This window comes from Anoplophora glabripennis, unplaced genomic scaffold (genome assembly GCF_000390285.2).
Source record: "Anoplophora glabripennis isolate ALB-LARVAE unplaced genomic scaffold, Agla_2.0 scaffold168, whole genome shotgun sequence".
NCBI lineage: Eukaryota > Metazoa > Arthropoda > Insecta > Coleoptera > Cerambycidae > Anoplophora > Anoplophora glabripennis.
In genome coordinates, this window is record NW_019416458.1 from 333,016 (window position 1) to 356,179 (window position 23,164).

Consider the following 23,164-nt stretch of genomic DNA (forward strand, 5'->3'; position numbering starts at 1 on the left):
AACGTCCAATTTCAAAAATTTTGATGACATTATTGTAGTTTCAATAATTCTAGATTCTAAAAATGGTATGTCATATACGTTTACAATTACTTCTCGTCTGGGTTTTGTTTCTCACCTAGAAATTCTCAAGAAATATATCAAGATTAGATTGGAAATTAAAACTGAAATTTACAACCAACCAGTGGGCAAGAGTACCCTTTCAATCATTCCTAATAAGATTGCACACTAGAACATCCTGAAACATATACAGGCCATTCATTCCGAAGAACATCGGCAACGTTACTGGATAATATAGGAGTTGATGTATTAGATCAAGAGACATGGTGGATGGAAATCAGCCACAATTGCAGAAAGTTATATTGCTGACAATTTAAGTAACAAAAGAAATAGCCAACAGGAATTTTTACAAAGACACTGCAACTCCAAGTTCTAGTAGTACGTCGCATCATGCTGTTTTAATGGATCAGTCAGATAATATTGAGCCTCCGATGACTGAAATGGAACGGTCAAATCATTTTGAAAAAATTGTGACAATTTATAAATGCGAGGGGAATAATTGTTTACAGAAAATATGTTGTAATACAATAATATTAATTGTAACGCTAAATATGAACATTAAGACAATAATATAAGCGCAAACACTTATTCGACAAAGTTTGGAGTTTAGACAAGGTTTCAGTCGCACTGAGTATGTTTTAAAACAAATATGACTCCATTCCTCTAAATTTTCTAAAGTGAAATTTCAACATCTATTAATTACTTGTGCGAGGAGTAAGTTCTGCAACTTGGAAATAACACTGCTCTCTTTGTGATTAATATACCACAAATATAACAAATAATATACTTTATACAAAAAAAGGAAACAATTGAAATGAAAGCCGGGAAGGTGAAGCAAATACGACTGACTCTGTTATAAGTCAATTTTTGCAAAATCTAGTTATAAATCTATTATGGTTTGCAGTAAAGTCCCTAATATAACGAAATCTATCGCCATTTTGAGGCAAAATTGGTATTGCCAACCTTGGAATATATTTTTTTTTGTAATTATTTGCTTTTCACATATTTCAAACAGTTTATTATGAATAGTCCATTATTTTAATCAAAAATACTATAACAATTATATTTTGATAATCTTTTGATACAAATAGCACAAAATATCCGCCATTTTGGGGTAAACTAGAACAGTTAGTGTTTGAATTGACAGTGTTGTGAGAAACAACTACTCCGAGAGCTATATGCCCCTACCGGCATTGAATTATACTCGCAACACCAAGTGCAACAGCTAGGATCGTCTGTCAGTTTAACCCACCAGGCACAGACCGGTTTCGGACTTATTAGTCCTCATCAGTGTGTCATAGTTGAGACAACCGACAAAACTGACAAACGATCCTAGCTGTTGCACTAGGTGTTGCGAGTATAATTCAATGCCGGTAGGGGCATATAGCTCTACGAGTAGTTGTTTCTCGCAACACTGACAATTCAAACATTGTGTTACGCCCTCTGTGGGTGGCAGTCGTACAACAAAGTACCTGCAGTTAGCAGGTCGCTTCTTACTGTAGCCATTTGAATGGCACAGTTGAGAGTCAGCATGACAGATGGAGCCATTTGCGCTCCCGCGTACAATAGAACAGTTAGTTGCGGTACTTTGTTGACCTAAGGCTAGGGACTCCAGTTTGCTGTAATGATTCATTTTTATTCTAAAAGTTGGTAAACTTAAATTTATCAAACATGTAAAAAGGTGTCGAAATATAGAGAATTACGACAACTTTTTGATTGACTGGCTGGGTCAAAAAATGGGATATGTAAAACAGGTTTCAAGGACCCAGCTTTCGCATGCGGGCAAAGTCCCGCACCTGTGAACAAAGAGAAGCCTCCTCGTGGAAAGTCCCCCTGACGAAATCGCAGTACTCCTTGGTGGTGATCTTGCATTGCCCGTGTATTCCGATGCAGCACGGGTGCCCGATCACCTCGCACACCATGTGCTCCGCCAGTTTGTCTCTCGGCCCATTCTTCTGTATGGAAAACTGGGTGTTTGTTTTGCGACATATCGGCCACTTCGTTATATCGTCAGGCCATTCGTAGGGGTGTACGCTGGCGGGAGCATCGCAAAATCTGCAAAATATTCGAAAATACCATTAGGATATACCAAAATTTGCTTAAAGTGTAGGGATAAAACAAAAAAGAACGTACTTTGGGTCTAGGCCACATACTGAGCCAGAAATTCTGCCTCCTGGTCCGGAGTCTCCATTTGTCCATTTCTTCCATGTCGATATTGTTTTCTGATGAAAAAAAAAGAAATATAAAATAGAGCGAATTCCTTTAGGAATAAATATATTTTTTTATAAAAATTTATATCCATTTATTGGAACTACGTTTGTTAATGAAACTATGTTGCAATCAAGACTTACTATTATACCTACCGTTGGTCTAAGTCCTCGCAGCTAGGCATTTTAAAAAATGTATCAAATATATTAGTAACAGGAAGATTCAAGTTTAAACAACTAAATGGTGGTAAATGTTGTTTTTTAATGGGGTGTTTGGAAACTAAGCAATACATTAATTTTATTTATTTCTAATCAAAGTAATTTTTTTCAGTTGAACAAGTGTTTCCAAATTTGATACAATTATTATTGGTAAGAAATTATACTTATGGAAAAAATGATCAATGAAATTTTAAAGCTTTAAACAGCTTAAATGGTCGTTATTGATCAGGAAATTGATTGTAAACTTTTATTTGGAATTTTTCAACATTAAACTTAATAAAATCATTAGAAACTCTTAAAAAAATTCAATTGTTGCTAAGTTGATAACAATATAAGTTAACTTTTAAAGTTTTAAAACTGTTAAAATTTACTTTTTTGCACTATAAAAGAAGCACAGCTTCAACTTAGAAAACAATCATGTTTTATACAATTCCTCGGTTTCTAGAAAAAGTATCATATCCGTTATAATTAAAAAAATGAGCATATCGACATGAATTTTGGTTGTTCAGTGTGATTGTAACTTGACAAAATGTATCTGTATTCTTTATATATCTGGAATATCAACAACTTAACAACAAAACTAACAGCTTATTAAGTATAGTAAATTTTCATCATGGTTCTTCTTAGTGTAAGCATTAAAATCTGTCAAGTCTCTTTAATTATATTGATTAATTCATGAAAATTCTGGAATTTAAAAATAAAAAATCATTACATATGTTTTTCTCTTAAACAGGTTAATGTTAATCCATTTGAACGATGATCTTGAAAGATTTTTTAATGGTTTTTAATGATAATTAATGTTACTCTATTATTTTAAGTAATCACAAATAAAAATTTATTATCTACTTTCTAGTTAATAAGGACCATTTTAAGCTCTTTAGGAGAAATGTTTATGACATATTTTGAAGGTGCATTTGCTATTCTTTCGATTCAGTGAAATTTCGATAAACGAAACTGTAATTGTAACTGTTAACGTTGTTGCCATGGGAAATTGTGTAGTGTGGCGACTCCACTGTTACTTTCTGAAAACACAAATTTTCGATAGTAAATGTCAATCATTCACATTTAATTTTGACACTTTGGCAGTTCACAGAAATTATCCACATTTCAAGAGTATTTATATTTATCTTTGGTAAAAAAAAATGTATGTACTTTTATTCACTATTTTAAACTTTTAACTATTTAAAATATACAACATTTATATCATTCCCAGTCACAGAAAGCAATTCTATTATTTACGCTTTTCCTGTATCATTACATTTTTGAGAAAATTGTGTGCTAATAACTCTGCTATTTTACTTTCACAATGACAAACACAATACTATATTATTTTAAGATTTTTAATCTATAAATTTAAAAATAATACATAAAACAAACAAATACCTTGACAAATATTTGACGTTTGTCATAATAACTAAGAAATGTCAGTATAATGATTGAAAAACAATTGAAACAACTTGTCAAAAATCCTGTACTGTGGAACAGACTAGAAATAGCAAGGGTGGTGCAATTTAGCAGACGTTGAGTACCTCAAATTTGAAAAAATGTCTTGAATAAAAAGGAGGTAAATTATGACAAAATTTTCATTGAGTTTTGGAAAAGTGTCAAAAGTACTCATGCCATTATTATTACAGGTAAAATTACTCCTTTTTGCTCATAGTTTCCAAAACCCGAAAACAAAACTGTATTTTCATAACACTTTCAATCACATAAAAATTTTTGGTGCCCCAGTAAAGTCAAAAAACAACTAAATGCTATTAATTGTACGTTGTTTTCTTTTAAATAATCTTCTGAAGGAAAAACAATGAGTTCTCGAAATTGACGTGGTAATATTCAGTAATTTCTGACTATATACTACTAAACGACTAAATACTATATATATTTTCTTGTAATTTGGTACTGCTTACCGAACAATCCGCCTGCGAAGATTGGACGCACCCCGAATCGTCGTTCCTGATGCAACAAGCCGTCTCGCGCTCCTTAGCCTGAATCTTGTCAATTTCTTTCTTGATTTTATTGTCGACTCGCATACAGGGTGCGAACTTTGCTCCTAGATGGATCAAGTCGCCGGCTCTCGGACCAAACCTATGAAGAAATAAAACATATTTAAGGTGAAACGAAATCCCTGAAATATCGATACTTACCAGAAATTTGCTGGTTCCATGTAATCCACCTGCTGCAAAGACAGGCTGGTGACCAGGACTTGGCCCGATCTCGTCTGTAAGTCGACACCAAAGGGCCCGAAACCGTAGCAGATTATGGAGATGAAGAGCACAAGGATTTGTACCGTGGTCACCCAGTAAGTGAACATGGGTCGATGGTCTTCCATGTCGTCTAGTTGTTCTTGGATTTTAGCATCCTGAGTTACTGATTTTCTGAAGGAACGACTGGAAAAATAGACGGAGGCCAATGTTAATAAACAATCATCCAACAAAGTACAGCTTTGACAGATTTTGTTAAAGAATTAAACAATGAATTCGTACAGGACCAAGTCTGATACTTTCGTTAAATGAAACAGGATGTTTTTTATTTTTGGCCGTTTTTTTTAAAATTATTTTTGATACGTACCCAAACACTCGCCCAACCCATCCCATTCCATACTGCCTCCTATCCGAATTATCCAGGACACGGTCCAAGGTGTTAGACAATATCCTGGACCGTCCTATACTGGGTCTGTTCTCGCCGTGCCTCAACACCACATCCTCGTGCTCCCTTCTCCATACTCCAGAAGGAGGCCTGCTGTACCTCTCCCTATCTCTACTGTCCCTGTAGGCGGGTTGGATGGCCTCGATGCCCCTATCGATGGTGTCGCCCCCTTCTGGAGTCCTAGGGGACGCGGGAATGGAGGATCTCTCGAAGAAGGCCTGTTCTTCCCCCGGAGAGACTACGCTTGGCGTGTCCGGCTGGTAGCTCCGGGACCACTGGGACTGCTGGGATCTCGGTCTAGGCCTGTGGCGGGTCAAGGTCTGCAAAAAGTACGAATGATATTGAGAAATATGTTTCATTTCAAAGGTGTATTTCGCGTAATTCAAAATTTCAGTGCCTTCCCGATAGCAAAATTATTTTTCGACAGGGAATGTCCGCCACTTATTTATTTACACCCTGTATAATAAAAAATAATTTTTGATATTGTTTAAAAATTTAATACGTTAATTTCACAGAGCAATATTTATTTACTTGACGCTTTGCCATATTATAAATAGAAGAAAAGAGCATAAATCGTCTCTAATCTGCAGTAAAAGTTGTATTTTCTTACCCTTAAGAAACCCTGAAAATTTGATAAAAAAATATTTATTTGTTTACGAGTTTTTGCATTTATTTATTAGAAATGACATTTTTTCAATTGCAAAAACGCGGTTGTTAGCGTTATAATAAAGGGCCTTATGAGGGCTCATTTGTTTCGTCTGGACTTATTTTTCAAGATATGCAGTTGGAAATTGTAATTTCATAGGCAACCTTAAAACGGCGTATAAACAAATAGTGTAATTGTTTATAAGGTTTTTTGTTAATAACTTTGCAAAGAATATTTTTTAAAACCGCTTTGATAATTTTTCACAAATAAAAAAAAAACTTGATTTAGGACCATTTTTAGCCGAGATAACGTTTTTTTTTATAAAAATTAATAACTTGTTTATTTATAAACATTAATACTTGAAATTTCGGGAATAAATCAATCAACCCTTCAACTTCATAATAAATGCATTTTATAGCAATTTTTAACCCTTTAAAAAACATCCTCGAATACATTTTTAGAGTAGTTTCAAAATTTCATGAGCCGCGAAATGCGCGAAAGGCGCACACAATTCTTCTAATAAGTACGTTGTGAAAACATTGACTCATAATTAGACCACGTGACCAAGTGGCGAACGTTCGTTATTTATATTTTTATTGCTTAAATTAAAATAATAAAGAATAGAGCATTTTATTATGATATTTGTAACCGGAGCGAAGGCTTGTTTACGCTACAAGAGCTCGAGATAGACTGTGAATGTAATGTTTTTAGGACGTAGAATAATTTAGGCGACGGTCGGAATTATGTTTCTGCGCATATCAAGGTCAAAGCTCATAAGATTTTGAAATAACTCTACACCTGGAATGTGGTGGAAATAAGACAGAAACATTCAACAGTGGAAATCGAGACTTCAAATCTTAACTGCCCGAAAATTTTGCGATATCTCCGGTAATTGTGGACCAATTTTATTGTTTTTTTTTTAATCTGGCGTAGCACATGAAAATAATAACTGCACGGTCCATTTTGCAATAATTTACTATTATTAATTTGTTATAAACTATTAATTTTGTAATAAAAATTTGTTTCGCATTTTTTTCGAGAAATAATTATTGACAATGGCACCAATAAACAATTTTCTTAAAAAACAATATTTTTATGTAAAATAAAATCAGGAAATGACATATTTTTTATGTATGAAGTTTATTTTAATGAGACTCAAGTTTTTGGATCTAATAATATGCATAATAGTATTACGCATGAGCTACCTCAGATAAAAAAGAAACGTTAAAATTAATTACCGGAGATATCGCAAAATTTTCGGGCATATAAGATTTGAAGTCTTGATTTTCACTTTTGAACGTTTCTGTCTTATTTTTTCCCCCACCACATTCCAGGTGTAAAAATGTATTCGAGAATGTTGTTTAAAGGGTTAAAAATTACTATAAAATGCATTTTTTTCGAGATCTTTAATCGTTATTATGAAGTTAAGGGTTGATTGATTTATTCCCGAAATTTCAAGTCTTAATGTTTATAAACAAACAAGTTATGAATTTTTATAAAAAAAAACACTACCTCGTCTAAAAATGGTAGGTGCTAGAACAAATTTTTTTAATTTTAATTCGTGAAAAATTACCAGGATTACGGCTTCATATTCATTCTTCGCAAAGTTATTAACGAAGAACTTATAAACAAATTACACCATTTGTTTATACGCCGTTCTGAGGAGGTTAGCCTATGAAATTACAATTTCCAATTGCATATCTTGAAAATATAAGTCAAGACGAAACAAATGAGCCCTCATAAGCCCCTTTAATATAACGCTAACAACCGCGTTTTTGCAATTGAAAAAATGCTATTTCTAATAAATAAATGTCAAAAATTCGTAAACAAATAAATATTTTTTTTACCAAATTTTCAGGGTTTCTTAAGTGTAACAAACTACAACTTTTACTGCAGTTTAGAGACGATTTATGCTCTTTTCTTCTATGTTTTACAATTATTTAAACAAATAATGGATTTTAATTTAGCAGGTTTCAAATGAAGCGTTTTTTGAAAAACCTATAAACTAATAAGCTTAAGTTCTTTTAATTGGAAATTAGGAGTCAATGTAACGAATAGCCTCAGGCGACGCACATGATAGAATAGTCCAACTCACGCTCCATTTATAACAGGGCTGCAGTTTGAATTCTGACCAATAGGAATTCGATAAACGCAACCGATGTCGATGGATGGACTAGAGATGGGCGCGAGTGTCATTTCATTTCTTTAGAACTAAATTAACTTAATTATTTTCTCGTTATTTAACCTGTTCACATGATTTATGGATTTTAAATAAAGGGTACAAATCTTCGCGAGGATAATACGATATATTTGCTATACATAATAATTATATTTTGCATATTTTATACACAATACATTTTTGAACGCGTACACATCTCTACCAAAATTTGACCTATTCTTCGGGTTAAAAACACACATTGTCCGCTCTCTAATTATAATCATTATTTAAACAGTGATCTTGTTGTTTTAAACCGATACTTTTTGGGAAATATTATTTCTTTTTGCCTAAACTAACGATTAAACCAAGTTTCAATCTGAAACGAATTACCTTTTGATTTACATGTATTACAAATTTCATTTACTGGGCTATATACAATTTTTTGGTGTGGCGTCGAATATTGCCATCAACTTTTCATTAGACCACCAGGTTAAAGGCCTACGAGGCAATTTGGAAACATTGGCAGATAAAAAAGTTAATAAAAGCAAAAGAAGGGACCTTAAAAAGTTTTCTAGAAATTTACGTTTTTTAATTGACCATCAAGAAGGCATTATCTTTTTTATTTCGAGTTGCGGAGGCTTTTTAGGCCGCATTTTAATTGCGGAACTGTGGAAGTAAAGTAGCAATAAATTTGGTCGGACCTCGCCGCAGACGTCGGATCCGAACCTTAAATTATTAGAAAATACCCTATAGCGGAAAAAACGTGATAACGTTATTTCGGCGGAAGGATGTTTCCTCCCGCGCAGCGGGCTTGTCGCTTTTTGCGGGTAATTTATTTCGTGTAGCAATTGGCAGCACGGAAATTATTTATGTTGCGAAATATTAAATACAATACGGGATTCTTAAGTCGTGTCATTTGGGCGTGATCTGTTATAATGATGATTTACGCTTGTCGTGTAACTCTTCTAATTTTTGTTTCCTAAATGGGTCTTTTCCTTTTCTGACTACTAAATTATATACGAGGTCTGTTCAGAAAATAACCGAACATTTTGAATTACGCGCGAATGCAGATACAGACATTTCTGTCTTTTTGTATGATAGACCAAGAAATAAAGGAGAAAAATCATGGAGAACTCGTAAAAATTACTGGGCGTGATTTTATTGTTGGAAAGTCTTGGGAATGATAATACATGAGGTGTCTCATCAAATGGGTCATGAAGAAAGTATAGCGTCACTGTTTTTTATCAACAAATAGGTAAAAAATTTGTCATTTTCCGATCTACGCGTTATTGTAAAAAAAACTATTAATCTTAGCAAAAAAGTGCAACAGACGATTTGATCTAGAGAAACTCATCTTTAAAATGAGACTTTATAAGTTAAAATTGCTTTATAAACAAGAAAGTTATTGCAAAATTAAACGGACAATGTGCTTTTTCTTTAATTGTTAATAACTTTTTAAATAATTAATAAAATCTTACCAAACTTTCCCAAAGTTTGAGTTTTTATATCTTTAAGAGATGTGCAAAAGATGGGCTCGATCGTTAAATAGTTTTTGCAAAATTCCTCTTATTTATGCTATTTTTGCAAAAAAGGCCCATTTTCAAATTACTATTCCGGGGGCAGGGTTATGACTAAAATATTCTTTTTGGGCTCATTTTTTCGAAGGGACACCAATTATCCTCTAGTTAAAAAAAATTTATTTATTTTTCAAATTTAGGTATATAATTGTTACCAAATAAAAGGCACAAATAAAATAACTCTGCGGTTTTTAAATTTTGAAAGAATTATATACACCATTCGAAAGATCGTAAAAAAACCTACAAATTGAAAAAAAAACAAGTTTCTACGATCAATAGGTCCGGAGTTACTATTTTTTTTTAAATCACAGAGCAATTTGTTATAAACATTAAGACCTGAAATTTTAACATTTTGTAAATGAAGGTTTAACCTTTATGTCCTGTTAATTGAATTTGCCCATAATTGATCAATTCAGAGCCTGTCAAAGTAAGGGTACGCGGCAGTAGCCTTTCAGGGAGTGTGGTGGTGGGGGGGATCTTCCTCTCAACCAGGAAAAATCTGACAATGTCAAATTTGTAATATCTCAGCTTCTATGTAAAAAATTACTTCTGGATTATTTCTACCACTTGTAAAACCACCCCCTATCCCCCTAAAAATGAATTTTTTGATTTTTTTTTATTTGAAATATTTTAGACAATAGTTCTCAATAAAAAAATGTTGTCAAAATTATTTTAATTTTTTTTAGTTTTTCATACATTTTATATAATTATGGATTTTGTATATTGATTAAAGGATTAATTATTTTGTAAAATTATTATATATTTATTTATAATTAGTATAAAAATATATAAAATATTTCCATAGATACTGACAGTAGAAATTTTTTTTACAATTCATAATAAATTTCAACTTCAATTTGTAGGTTTTTTTACGAGCTTTCGAATGGTGTATATAACTTCTTTCAAAAGTTAAAAACCACGGAGTTATTTTATTTTTTCTTTAGGGAAAAAAGTGCCCTCTATTTGGTAACAATTATATACAACTAAATTTGAAAAAAAATAATATTTTTTTAACTAGAGGAGCCCAAAAAGAATGTTTTAATTATAATCCTGCTCCCGGAATAGTCATTTGAAAATGGACCTTTTTTGCAAAAATGGAATTTTGCAAAAACTATTAAAACGATCGAGCCCATATTTTGCACATCTCTTAAGGATATAAAAACTCACATTTTGAGAAAGTTTGGTAAGATTTTATTAATTATTTAAAAAAGTTATTAACAATTAAAGAAAAAGCACCTTTTTCCGTTTAATTTTGCAATAACTTGTTTGTTTATAAAGCAATTTTAACTTATAAAGTCTCATTTTAAAAATGAGTTTCTCTAGATCAAATCGTCTGTTGAACTTTTTTGTTAAGATTAATAGTTTTTTTTACAATAACGCGTAGAACGAAAAATGACAAATTTTTTACCTATTTGTTGATAAAAAACAGTGACGTATACTTTTTTCATGACCCATTTGATGAGACGCCTCTTGTATTCATTCCCAAGACTTTCCAACAATAAAATCACGCCCAGTATTTAATAAATTTCAAAATGTTTCATTTCCTGGACTATGAGTCAGTTGTATAGGTCAACCAAATGCATTTTTTAAGAACTGCACATTTGTGCTTAATTCTCCGTCTTAAAGTCACGATAAAAACTATGGGGAACGCCCTTATTAGGTTCGCTCGTAAAACGTCAGTCCTCATTACGTCGAAACAAGGTATACCCACAATGTCGCTCGAGCGCCATTCGAAAAAAGTGCTGGTTAATTTACCGGCACTTTTATTCCCTTGTTTTATGACCCTCCGTTTCGCTTTGTGATACGAAATACGCGAATTGCCCCCGGGCGGGCTCAAGACGGTAATTGTTTTACCTACTTATTAATATTTCTCGAGCGGACGGTTCCCAAAGAAATGAAATAATTACTGCAGTTGTTAATTTCGTTCCGGGAGTAGCGGGAGGGCCCTCAGGAAAAATAAAAGTGGGTCAGAAGTCCCTTATACGGGGTGTATCCCGTATATCATTTAAATTTGATTTATCGATTTCAACAGACATACAGCGCATGCAACCAGTATTACACGTCTGCTGTTATTTGAGTAGCAGTGTAACAATGAAGCTGTTTATACTCCGCGGTAGAAATTATAGAGAGTTACTCAGACATAAAAACAGTATTATTAATGCGTATAAAATATAAAGTGATTTTTATACGGTTCAATATTATTTATCTTTGTGCCGCTCGCTACGCACATCGATAGAATCATTAGAATCTATAATCGTCTATAGACTGAGTTACACTGAACGTCGATCTATCTCTGTCTTTTGCACTTGGTAGGGAATAGGGAAATTCTTGTTTAGTGGGTCTAAACGGACTTGATTTAGCCGTCCTGAGAAACGTCATAGCATAAGCATAGACGAGGGGTCTAATTCCATGGCTATAATAAATTTATAAATTAAAAAAACACAACTGGGACGTTTTAAAATGCTGTAATAATTAAAATGGATCAATGTACCGGTTATAGCAAACCGTAAAAAATATTATATTATATTTTATTATCTTTTTTCAATATTTTCTATATTTTGTTGCCTTTTACGCAGATACGCCAATGGATTTTCGTTCCCGGCACGCTTCATCCCCCTTACTAGTCCAAAAGCTAGCGATGAGTCACTCTCTATAATTTCGAGTATTTATAAATATTGATTGTGATCAAGCCCTCAAGGATTTACTTTACTCATGTAAATGCCAATAGATGGCCTCACTGGAAATATTATTTTTGAGAAGTCCTGTTTACTTTGTATATTCAAAGATGGAAACAAAGTAAATAAAACGTACATCTAATCGTTACTAGAACTAGTTATTATGTAAATCAATGTTGTTGATGTACAGAGAATTCTGCAAATAACACTAACAATAAAATTAATTCAGAATAAATGCAAACTTATGCCTTGACCCCTTTGCAATTATTCGTGAACTAATTAACCTTGATTTCTGTTGTTTTACAAAAGACCCTGTAGAAAGCCATGCGACGTATCCGCAGACGTAGGGATATCTGTTTGACTTCGGCGAATTCAGCGAAAAAATCCCAAAAAAGGGGGAATAAAAGTAATATATTAAAATAAGATGAACTAGACGGTTTTCTTGGCGATCTCTCTTTTATTCGGGCCTTTGTTAAAACAAAAACCGCAAAAAATATGTTTTATGCCCGGGAGGAACGGCGAATAATGTATATCGGTCGATTTCGATGTTTCAGATGGGAGATTCCGTCCATTTTTTGTCACCCGAGTGTCCATATATCTTTTGTCTTGCAGAAAACGTATCTTTTAACTATTTACATTAGGTCGTCTGTCTGGCCTTTGCAGTCTCGAATCTATTACGGACAAAATGGAACCGTAGGTATCTGTATGCGTTTTAGCAGGATTGTTTTATAAGAAAATTATATAAAACTGTTCTATTTATCACAATTGGAATTAATTTAAACTGGGATAAAATTTTCCGGGACTATTAAAGCCAAATGAATATTATATAATACATATTTTTTTATTTTTTATAGTTAGGTACATGTTTTGGTAATCTTAAAAATTACACAAAATGCATCTTGGATTAAACATATAATATTGGGATTTTTAGTGGCTGATTGCAATTAATTTTCTTAATATTTCTCAGTTTTTGAAATGCGATGATCTACGTTTTTTTTATAATGGCGACTTTTAGTTTTTTATGATTATATGAATTTTTTTTTTAATTTTAGTTTATAATAAGGCCAATTGTTTGATTATCATTATTGTTTTCTTGCTATTTTGATTTAAATTGATTATTATCTATTTATTTATTTATTTATTTATTTATTTATTTATTTATTTCAATTCATGTCAATACACACCAGTGTTTACACACGTCAAAAGAAAAGGAAAAGAACATAACTTAGTACGCTGAGATCACTTACTATATAAAAAATATACAAAGATAGGTAAAAGCAATATAAAATAGTTACAGACTAACAACATCATTAAAAATACTACAAACATACAAAACAATACATGTAGATAGGTACAGATGATAAGAACAAACAAATAGTTAAAACTAACAAATTAAATATTGTGTAAGTCACTTGATAAAAACTGATAAAAGAAGCGTTTCTCAATAAATATGTAAATTAAAAATAGCAGAGGGCCCAATACTGAGCCCTGGGGCACACCATGAATAGTATTCTTTAAACCAGAATTAACACCGTTGTATTGAACATATTGAACTCTATAATTTAAATAGAATTCCACTAATTTTGTACTTTCTCCTGAGAAACCATAAAAAAATATCAACTCTATACCTCTTTATGAACCCATATTGGTTTTGTCTAATTGTAAGGATAATTAGACCAGCGTATTTAGCGTCCTTAAAAACTCTGGAATACCAAATTTCATAAAAATATTTCGCACCGTTTGGAAACTTTCGTAAAAATTCTATTTAAAAACTTTTATTTTGTCGCTCTATATCTCAAAAACAAGAGGAGATAGACATATAATTCATAAGACAAAAAACAGTTTTCCAGAAAAATCAGTCTTTTAAAAACCGAATTCGTTTGTGTAGCAATTGATGTAAATCAGCGGTCCTCTCCTTGTTAACTTTTATTAAAAACATTTTTTATATAAATTTTACAGTTTTACAAATATGTATCGCAATAATTCTTTAAATTTATTTTAGAATATGGCGAATTTTAATAACAGGACAGTACAAAAAGATGCAATGTTGCCAGCGATAGTGGTATTTCCAGGATTATTAAAAACTTTTAATTTTGAAACGATTGATGCAAAATATATTTAAAAATAAACAGAGAAAAAAATAATGCTTTTAAACTTCGAGAGACTTCGATTCCAGGCAGGTGTCCATTATTTTATCCCGGTACCAGTATGTCGGCGCATTTTTTCACATACTGATCGCCCTGATCGCTAATTAGTCCGTTGTAATCCGGATCTTACGTCACGCCGCATTCCGAGAATAATCCCAGCGACAATACACCCCGATATACATTAATTGATTAGTTATTACGAATTTAATTAGCAAATACATACAGAGCCTCGGCATCGGGGTTCCTTTAGCACAATAGAAGCCTTTGTTAAGGATTACCGGTATATCCTTCTCGGTAATGCCATTCGAATTAGTACAAAATTAATTATCGACGTTGTAAGGGGGTGCAGTGTTATACAGTATTGTTGTTTTATCAGTATTTGAGATATGGCTGGAGATACATGAAATTTCGACGACGTAAATATGGCAACGCCGCTTTTATTCGAATGTATTGGTGGCAGGCGAAATCTGGCAACAACGCGGTTTCAAATTTAAACTGCGCAGAATATGGAAAGTCACTTTTTGAACTTTTTATCGATTTGGAAGACATTTTATTTTACAGTACAGTTACAAAACATTTGAAACATATTTTAAATGCATTAAAATACCTCTAAAACTTCGAAATATATCAAAAAAACATGATTTTAGGTGCTTAGAAATACGTCGAAAACTTCGAAGTATTCGAAATATCCTGAAAATAGTTCGGAATAATGGAAAATTTCGAAGTACTTCGCTTGAAAACTTTGAAACACTTCGTCAAAATGCCTGGTAATATTTAGAAAAACCCCGAATAAATAATCCGAAAGCTATAAGACAATTATCTTCGTGCACCAAAACAACTTCAAAATAAGTGAATAATAATCTAAAAAATATATAACAAAACAGCTGTAAAATAAGTCACAGTATATTGAAATCGTTTTAGAAAGCATGAAAAATTGAAAAGTCAAAGACCAACCGCCAAGTATCAAAAAATATTGTGAAAATAAAATTATGAGCTGATTAACTCAAAGTATTTTTTTTGTTAAATTTGATGCTCTCTAGTGTCTGAACGAAGCTGCTTTTTGCTCACAGGAAACTGTGGTTGCTCCTTGTACGCAGATACCGGGACACCCTGTATATTAGGCTGTTTTTACAGAACTCGGATATCTTTTTTGGATTTCGAGATAGCGAACTGTAAATTTTTTATCTATATCGCTATGAATAGTAACAGCCGTTTGTGACAGAATTGTCATTTTTATACATTAGACTGTTTTTACGGAATTTAGATATCTTTATCGATTTTCGAGATATCGAAATTGTTTTCACTATACAACCTTTTCTACAGAACCTAGATATCTTTTTTGGTTTCCGAGATACTGGCCATTGAACGATACATCCTATATATGTATTTTTTCTTCACCCCTCAAATTTCAGTGCACATATCTATTTTTCAGATCCCGTATTTCATTTATATCTATTACCAGACGCAGCATCTCGGGTCGTTAGCTTTAATTGATTCAGTGCTGTCGGGACAGCGCCCCCATCGATTTTCATTTGTTGGCCGCGCGATATTCCGGAAAGGGCTGTATTATCCTGTCGGCGTTCCCCCTCTCCCCCTCGCGGGAGGCTGCGCTAAAAAAAATTGTAAAAATTGTAAAACAAGTACGACGGCCATTTATCAAACCCACCTCCCGCAAAAAATATCCGGCGCGAAGTTTCCCCGATCACATAATGTACCGTATAAAGATTAGGGGTGTGATTTATGCGAAGCGGCGAGCAGCGGCGCGGTCGGGATTTTTTCGGGAGGGGTTCCAAAGTCGGAAATCAATCGCTTACGCTAAAAGTTAAAAATTGTCAATATTAAGGATGTATATCGGGTTTACTAAAATACACAGATGTACTTGAAATTTATATAGGTAGCGTATTACCCAGTGCTCCCTCTGTGCGTCATATTTTTTTGAAATTTTTTTGAATCCAGATTTTGAGATATTGTAGTTGAAAGTTGTTCATTTTAACATAGGTTTATATGGCGAAGATGGACGGTGCGGCTCTTTTGTGCCCATAACTGAGAAAAAAATGTAGAAATTGTGAAACTAAACTTTTCCATAGATAGTACACAGTATCATCTTATTTTTGAGGTAAAACTGACGTAAGTTTTGAACATAGTACAGTTGTATTAATTAGAAACAGAAATCAATAATTGCATTTGTGTCTGACTTGAGGATTAATGTGGCAACGTTGCAATCAGCTGACAGCAAGACATTTGACATTTGACATTTGAAAGACTTGATAAAAACGAAATTGATTTCAAACATATACATTTTTCCTAAATCCCATGTACATTGTTATCAACAATAAATTATCCACAACAGATGATTTTTTTGTAATGTTTTTAAAAAACTAGTTTAATTAAAAAAGACTAGGAAGCTGTGATATATTTATTGGAATAAAAAATACAGTTGATAAATCCTTTTAGTATATTTAATGGTTTATAAAAAAATCGTAATCATTACCCAGCAGTATTTAGTGTTACATAAAGTTTTCTTTACTTGATTAATATAATTAGTCATACCTACTTGAGATAAAAGCATTTGTACGGAATAATAAAGGAACATAAATATTTCTCAGCAAACTTTATATTATCTAAAAAATCAGTTATAGTTGCAAAACTTTTGTAACATTACTAAAATAGAGATGAAAAACACGAACAGTGAGTAATAATGTAATTTCTATCACAGAACCTTCAAAATTGCATCCAACATTTTCTTTGACTTGGACGAGAGATGGGCGCGAGTGTCATTTCATTTCTTTAGAACTAAATTAACATAATTATTTTCTCGTTGTTTTACCAGTTCACATGATTTACGGATTTTAAATAAAGGATACAAATCTTCGCGAGGATAATACGATATATTTGCTATATTATATAATAATTATATTTTACATAGTTTACACACAATACATTTTTGAACGCGTACGCATCTTTACCCGAATTTGACGGTACAATATGCTGCACTCGATTATTAGCGCTGTTGCCACATCTACATAGTGTTTATGCGTTCATTAAATATAATTTAAAACTACTTAAATATGATATTTTTATGTTGTTAATTTTTAATACGTATGTTATGTATCACCCTAATATTCAACGTTTTGTTCTCTGAAAATACAAAAAAAAAAATTGAAATTTTGCAACCTAACCTCTCAAAACTCAATCGATATGACCCAAATCAAATTTATAGCACTTGGGCATGGAAATACAAGTCTTTTCAAGTATTTTAGAAAAAAATGTATGAAGATCGGCTGAAATCTGACCATCTTCTGGAATTTTGAAAAAAAAACTTTAAAAATCCCAGTGTGCGGCTCTGCTAGCTGCGTTTGCGAAATTTGTTAAAAATAGCCACCAATGTTTTAGGGAGGATTTGGTGCTTCGGAGAGATATACATATTTCCATTCCTCAAATATTATTTTTAACCCAATATTCATAAATAAATGGGAGAAGTTGCAATATAAATTTGGTAACAGCGCACGAGTATGCGATCGATTCATACAAAATGCATGTCGTATTTCGGTTGGTTTTATATTGCTAAATATTTGTCCAATTTGCTTTAGTTTATTAGTTGTCCCATTAAATTTAAAAAAAGCGCAAAGTTCCACTGCTAACTAAGTCGCGATGATCCCACATATTTTAAGGAAGGAATTGAAACTCCCCCTTTTGAACAAACTTTGTTTCATGTATTTCCTAGACCATAAAAATGGGGGAAGATTGTTTACAGGGTGGCTAATTGTATAATTTGTTACGTAAATTCACGTTTTTCGCTTAAAACTTTTTCCGTTAATTTCCACGAGAATAAGAAGTGGATTTTATTTGTGGAAGGGCGAAATGGGCGGTGACTATTAGACGCCTTCATTATAGCCATCTTTCTCTATCGCACGGATTTCTATGACTTTCTTTATTGCTCTCACGTAACGGCCGATGAACCATGGAGACTTTCCGACCCTGTATTATTACATATTCGGAAAGCTTATGAAAAGAGTTTTAAGTTAAAAAAAAATCGTCAAGATTAGTTGAAAAACAACGGAGTTACAGACTGTCAAATATATTATTTTCAAGCGATTTTCCCTTTTTTAACGGCAGGACTATGAATATTATCGTCATTTTCTTCGTACTCGGTGTCGTTCGCTTCCCCCACCCTTCCGCCGCGCCACGGTTGGCCGAAAATCAAGCGACTCACTGACTTTTGGCAATATTTCTTATGTACTTAACATACTTCCACAAATAAAATATTTTTACCTGGAAAAGTACTCGGGTTGCCGGTTATAACAGTTTTTTTTGCCGCTACCAACCTAATTTTTTTAACAATAGGCCGTCAACTTTGACAGTTCGTAACTCCGTTGTTTTTCAACGAATCTTGACGATTTTTTTTAACTTAAAACTTTTTTCATAAGCTTTCCGAATATGTAATAATATATAACTATAACACGCTCGTGCATCGTATATTTAATTTTGCAGCTAAGGCTAAAAAATTAAAAAAATTCCAGGTTGCAAATTTGAAATTAAAAAAAAATGGATAGGAGAATGCGATGCCTAAACGTTCTGGTAATAATAACGCAGTTTATAAATGTTTAATTCAAAAATCATAAATAAACTTCCTCTGTTTATAACTTTTGATCTAATCAATAATTTTTGACGCTCGAGGGCTAGTTTTGTAGGTCTTTTGCAGACGAAAAAAAGTACTTTACTGTTTTCTCATGGAAATGAACGGAAAAAGTTATAAGCGAAAAACGTGAATTTACGTAAAAATTATACAATTAACCACCCTGTAAACAATCTTGTATGACTGTGGAAACTAATATGTTTATTGTACATAATATTTAGCATCTACAGTGATAAATTCAGCTTGTTGAAACAAAAAGTCACGAAATGATCATTTCGCAGTTTATTTCCCCGGCCTATTCCATCAAGAAACGAAAGAGTAGTCGCACATTTAGTGAAGCGCCGCTTTGAAACCCGTGTTTTTCTGGTTGATTTGCACAAGAATTGTCATTTCATGTAAATCCCTAAATATCTCCTAAATATCGCACTGTATGAAAAAATCAATAGAAACCTTTTTTGTAGAGAGTTCTATAACTTTGATCCTTTGCATGTTTGTGAAATTTTCAATATTTTAAGTTATTCCCGAAACAATTTTTTGCAGTGTTCCGGCCATTTCCCGAATTTTCCCTATCTATCTATCTAATAGCAAAATACTAATCACGTGCAAAAATTGCGCACTCTGCCACCTCAAAACCTCTAACAACAGGACTTCTTAGCATTAGGCAATCTTTCTTATTTAGTAACGAAACTGACGTTAAAAACAAGTCGTTTGACTCATCCATGTTGCGATATTTATGTTCGATTAAGAATCGATTACGTACGGTTGGAGTAACATACGGACGATAACATGGAACAGAGCATAAACATAAACAAAATACGATCATTTCGGAGGTAGACTAGCACCTAATACCTAATGGGAATATCCGTGACAGACGAAGCTTCGCCTTAGCCATTATTATAGCGCGATAGCAAAATTACCAGTGCAGAAAACCGATAGATAGATTTACTTTCAGTAAGTATTCCATTACGTTAGTCATACGGACTTAATAAGAGTTAGGAAAATTCACTTCAGGTGTTTAGAGCAATATTTCAGTCCCTGTTATTCATATAGTTTTAGAAAAAGAGAATAATAAGTTCAGATCAGTTAATTTTTGTATGATCATTTGTTAGAAATAATGAACGCTGTTGCTCGCAAAAAAAAACTTACATCCTCGATTGCAAAAATAACATTTCGCAATCTAGCATCAAAAATAACTATTTCAAAACATTGCCGATACCTACCCATTAGTAGATCCAGTGCAGTACGGTTTTAAGGGGTTTAGAAATTGAATAATTTCTTTATGCATTATGAAGGGATGGATGGCATCCCTGTTCCTACAAAAAATCTTTTATTCTCATCAACTATTTTAAATGTAATATATTATAAATCCAATTGTATGATTCGGTATTTCAGATTTTACATTCAATTTCATTTTAAATTTGAAATGGTTCATCTTACGCGTCCTAAAAATGATGACACGATTTTCCTTTGATAAAAGATCGATCATTTTTTCTCTACTTTGCATCGAATACGATGCTACTAAGAAGATAAGAGAAAAACAATTTTGTTGTTTCGTTAACCCTTAAAGGTGCTAGTGCGAATTGGGATGTTGCCAACTTTAAACCTTTATGTATTCTTTGTTAACGAAAACAGCGTATTTATATCAAAATTGAGGTAAAATTTTCCGAGAAATCGAATGATGTAATTAGTTTTGAAAAAAAATAATTTGTTAATAAAAAATGCGATTTTTAGAAAAATTACTATTTTTATTCGTTTTGTTTTATAAATAATGGCTAGAGAAAAAGTAAAAAAGGATATTATGGATTTTTCCCGATATCTCCTATATAGGCATTTCTTGAAGTTGTGATATTTGGCTCCTTTTCTGTAAATTGATGTTTATTTTGCACTCTTTTGTAAAAATATTAATTTATTTAACAATATTATCCATAAAAATTGACAAATATGTTACAATTAAATTATTAATGAGAAAAACTGAAAAATTATTAACAATAACTAAAAAAAACAATGGTCTAGTTTATTCAACATGTGAAAATGAGGTAAAAAAAATCAGAAAATTACATTTCAATTTACTTTATTTCTAGATTATATGGTATAAATTCAGCCAGACTTTTGCCCCCACTAAAGTCACACTAGTGCGAATTCGCACCAATCGAACTTTTCAGACTCTAGTTTGGCCGGCATTAACAAACTGAGGCCAGCTGTGGTACGGCTCGGCTGTTTAGGCTATAGAAGGAATTGTTGTGGCGGGGAAACTCTTGGCAGCTATTACCTGACAAATGCCAATGTTAAAAAAAGCCGGTGGTGCGAATTCGCACTAGTGTGACCTTTGAAGGTTAATTTAAATAATTAAATACGCATAGGAAGAGAGTTCCACCAAATAAAAACTGTGGCTACCTTCCACAGAGTGTTTTTTTCCAACGATGCCATATTCCCACTTGCGTTTTACTTTTTCCAATGGACAAAATAATGGAAATCGATCAGGTCACGCGACAATAACAACAAAACAAGTAAATAACGCCGCATAAACGGCGACTGGCAAAACGAAAGCCGCTGGATATATCGCATGTATAGCCTATCCATTATCCATTCGATTGCAAATTGGCAAATAAACGTTAAATAATTTCATACTGCGAACAATCCACCGTCGCGTGCGGGGATCGATAGCGGATTTAATAGGGGCATAAACTGTTTACCGTAAACCCATAAATAATGTAAAACCCGTAATTTTTCAAATAACCGACTCCTGCATAGTTCGGTTTTATGTCACATATTTAATGGCTGCGGCACGCGAAGTCATGCCGTCGAATTTCTATAAAGCGTTTTAGAGTCGCGTGGATTTGGCGATACGGGCGTGATTATAACGGTGGATTTATTGAAATTATGGAGGGCGTTCGGTACCGTACGCCCCTGTAGAATATGCAACCTTTTATGCGTCCCCAATCGGGTGACGAAATTATGTTTTAGTTGTAATTGGTCAGGATCGCTAAAAAAATATTCAAAAACACTGTTTATTAACGCGCTTAGTTGCCTTGGAAACAAGTTTGTGGAGAATTAGTTTTGACAGAAAGTAATTTTTGTGAAAATTTGTTGTTACGCTGATGGTGGTTAATGATAAATAATAAAAAAAATAACGTCCTCAACAAATAAAGAATGGTTTACTAACAAAATCATAAGGTTAAAATACATAAGTTACTAGAACAATACAAATACAAATCAAACATTCAAATCAAAGGTTCAAAGTGACGCCCTTCCTCTTCAATGCAGTAAAATTTTTTTATTGCATATTTCAAAAGTTTACCCTTTAATTAGTTAGTATGCCAAAAATCAATTTTTTGTTTCAACGAGAAATGTGTGAAATAAATTAATGAAAACAGAGCGCGGAAGAACGTTGAGCAACCATTGCCTGACGTCATAATACCGGTACGGGCGACGGGCAGAACACTCCGCTCGCTCTCATCCCATTCTGTGTTAATACATACGGTGTGTGGTTCGCTTGGCAGTTTCGTTAATCATTGTTTTTATGTCTAAATGGGTCGAAACCGAGGATTGTACAAATATTGTATAGTTCCAGGCTGCAAAAGTACCTCAGGATCGACTCCGAATAAAATATTTATTTCATTACCGAAAAATGAAAAGTTTGTGTGATGTTATCCACGGTTTCCCCAGCCACGGTATGCAACTCAAAACCACCTTCGTTTTTCTTTGGATGCACGTCTAGGGGGTTGTAAAATATTATTATTTGAACATTTAGAGCACAATTCTCAACTTTATGCCGGAAATAAATTCTGCCCCATCTAAATGTTCGTGTTCACAAAAAATTCGAAATACGACGGCGACAGGGACCTATAAGCAGTTAAGAACCACTCTAGTTTTTCTTTGGTTTTCCATCTAGAGGGTTTTAAATATTATTATTTGAACATTTAGAGCAGAATTATAAAATTTATGCTGGAAAAAATTTCTGCCCCATCTAAACGTACCCGTTCACAAAAATTTCGAAATACGTCGGCGAGAGGGACCTATAAGCAACTCAGAACCACCCTCGTTTTTCTTTGGTTGCCCGTCTAAGAGGTTATAAATATTATTATTTAAACATTTAGAGCAGAATTTTCAAATTTATGTCGAAAAAATAAATTCTACCCCATCTAAACGTTCCCGTCCACAAAAATTTCGAAATACGTTGCGAGAGGCACCTATAA

General features: G+C 33.0%; 1 protein-coding gene across 1 annotated transcript in view; it reads right to left on the reverse strand.

Annotated features, from left to right (window-relative positions):
- The window catches only part of LOC108907271 (inactive rhomboid protein 1), a 244,345-nt gene that overhangs the window by 9,116 nt on the left and 212,065 nt on the right, over positions 1 to 23,164 (reverse strand). The window contains exons 4-8 of the mRNA XM_018710877.2: positions 5,052 to 5,449; positions 4,628 to 4,870; positions 4,391 to 4,568; positions 2,191 to 2,279; positions 1,854 to 2,112 (exon numbers count right to left, since the gene is read on the reverse strand). Of these exons, the coding sequence (XP_018566393.1) occupies positions 1,854 to 2,112; positions 2,191 to 2,279; positions 4,391 to 4,568; positions 4,628 to 4,870; positions 5,052 to 5,449 (1,167 nt within the window). The remainder of the gene's footprint in view (positions 1 to 1,853; positions 2,113 to 2,190; positions 2,280 to 4,390; positions 4,569 to 4,627; positions 4,871 to 5,051; positions 5,450 to 23,164) is intronic.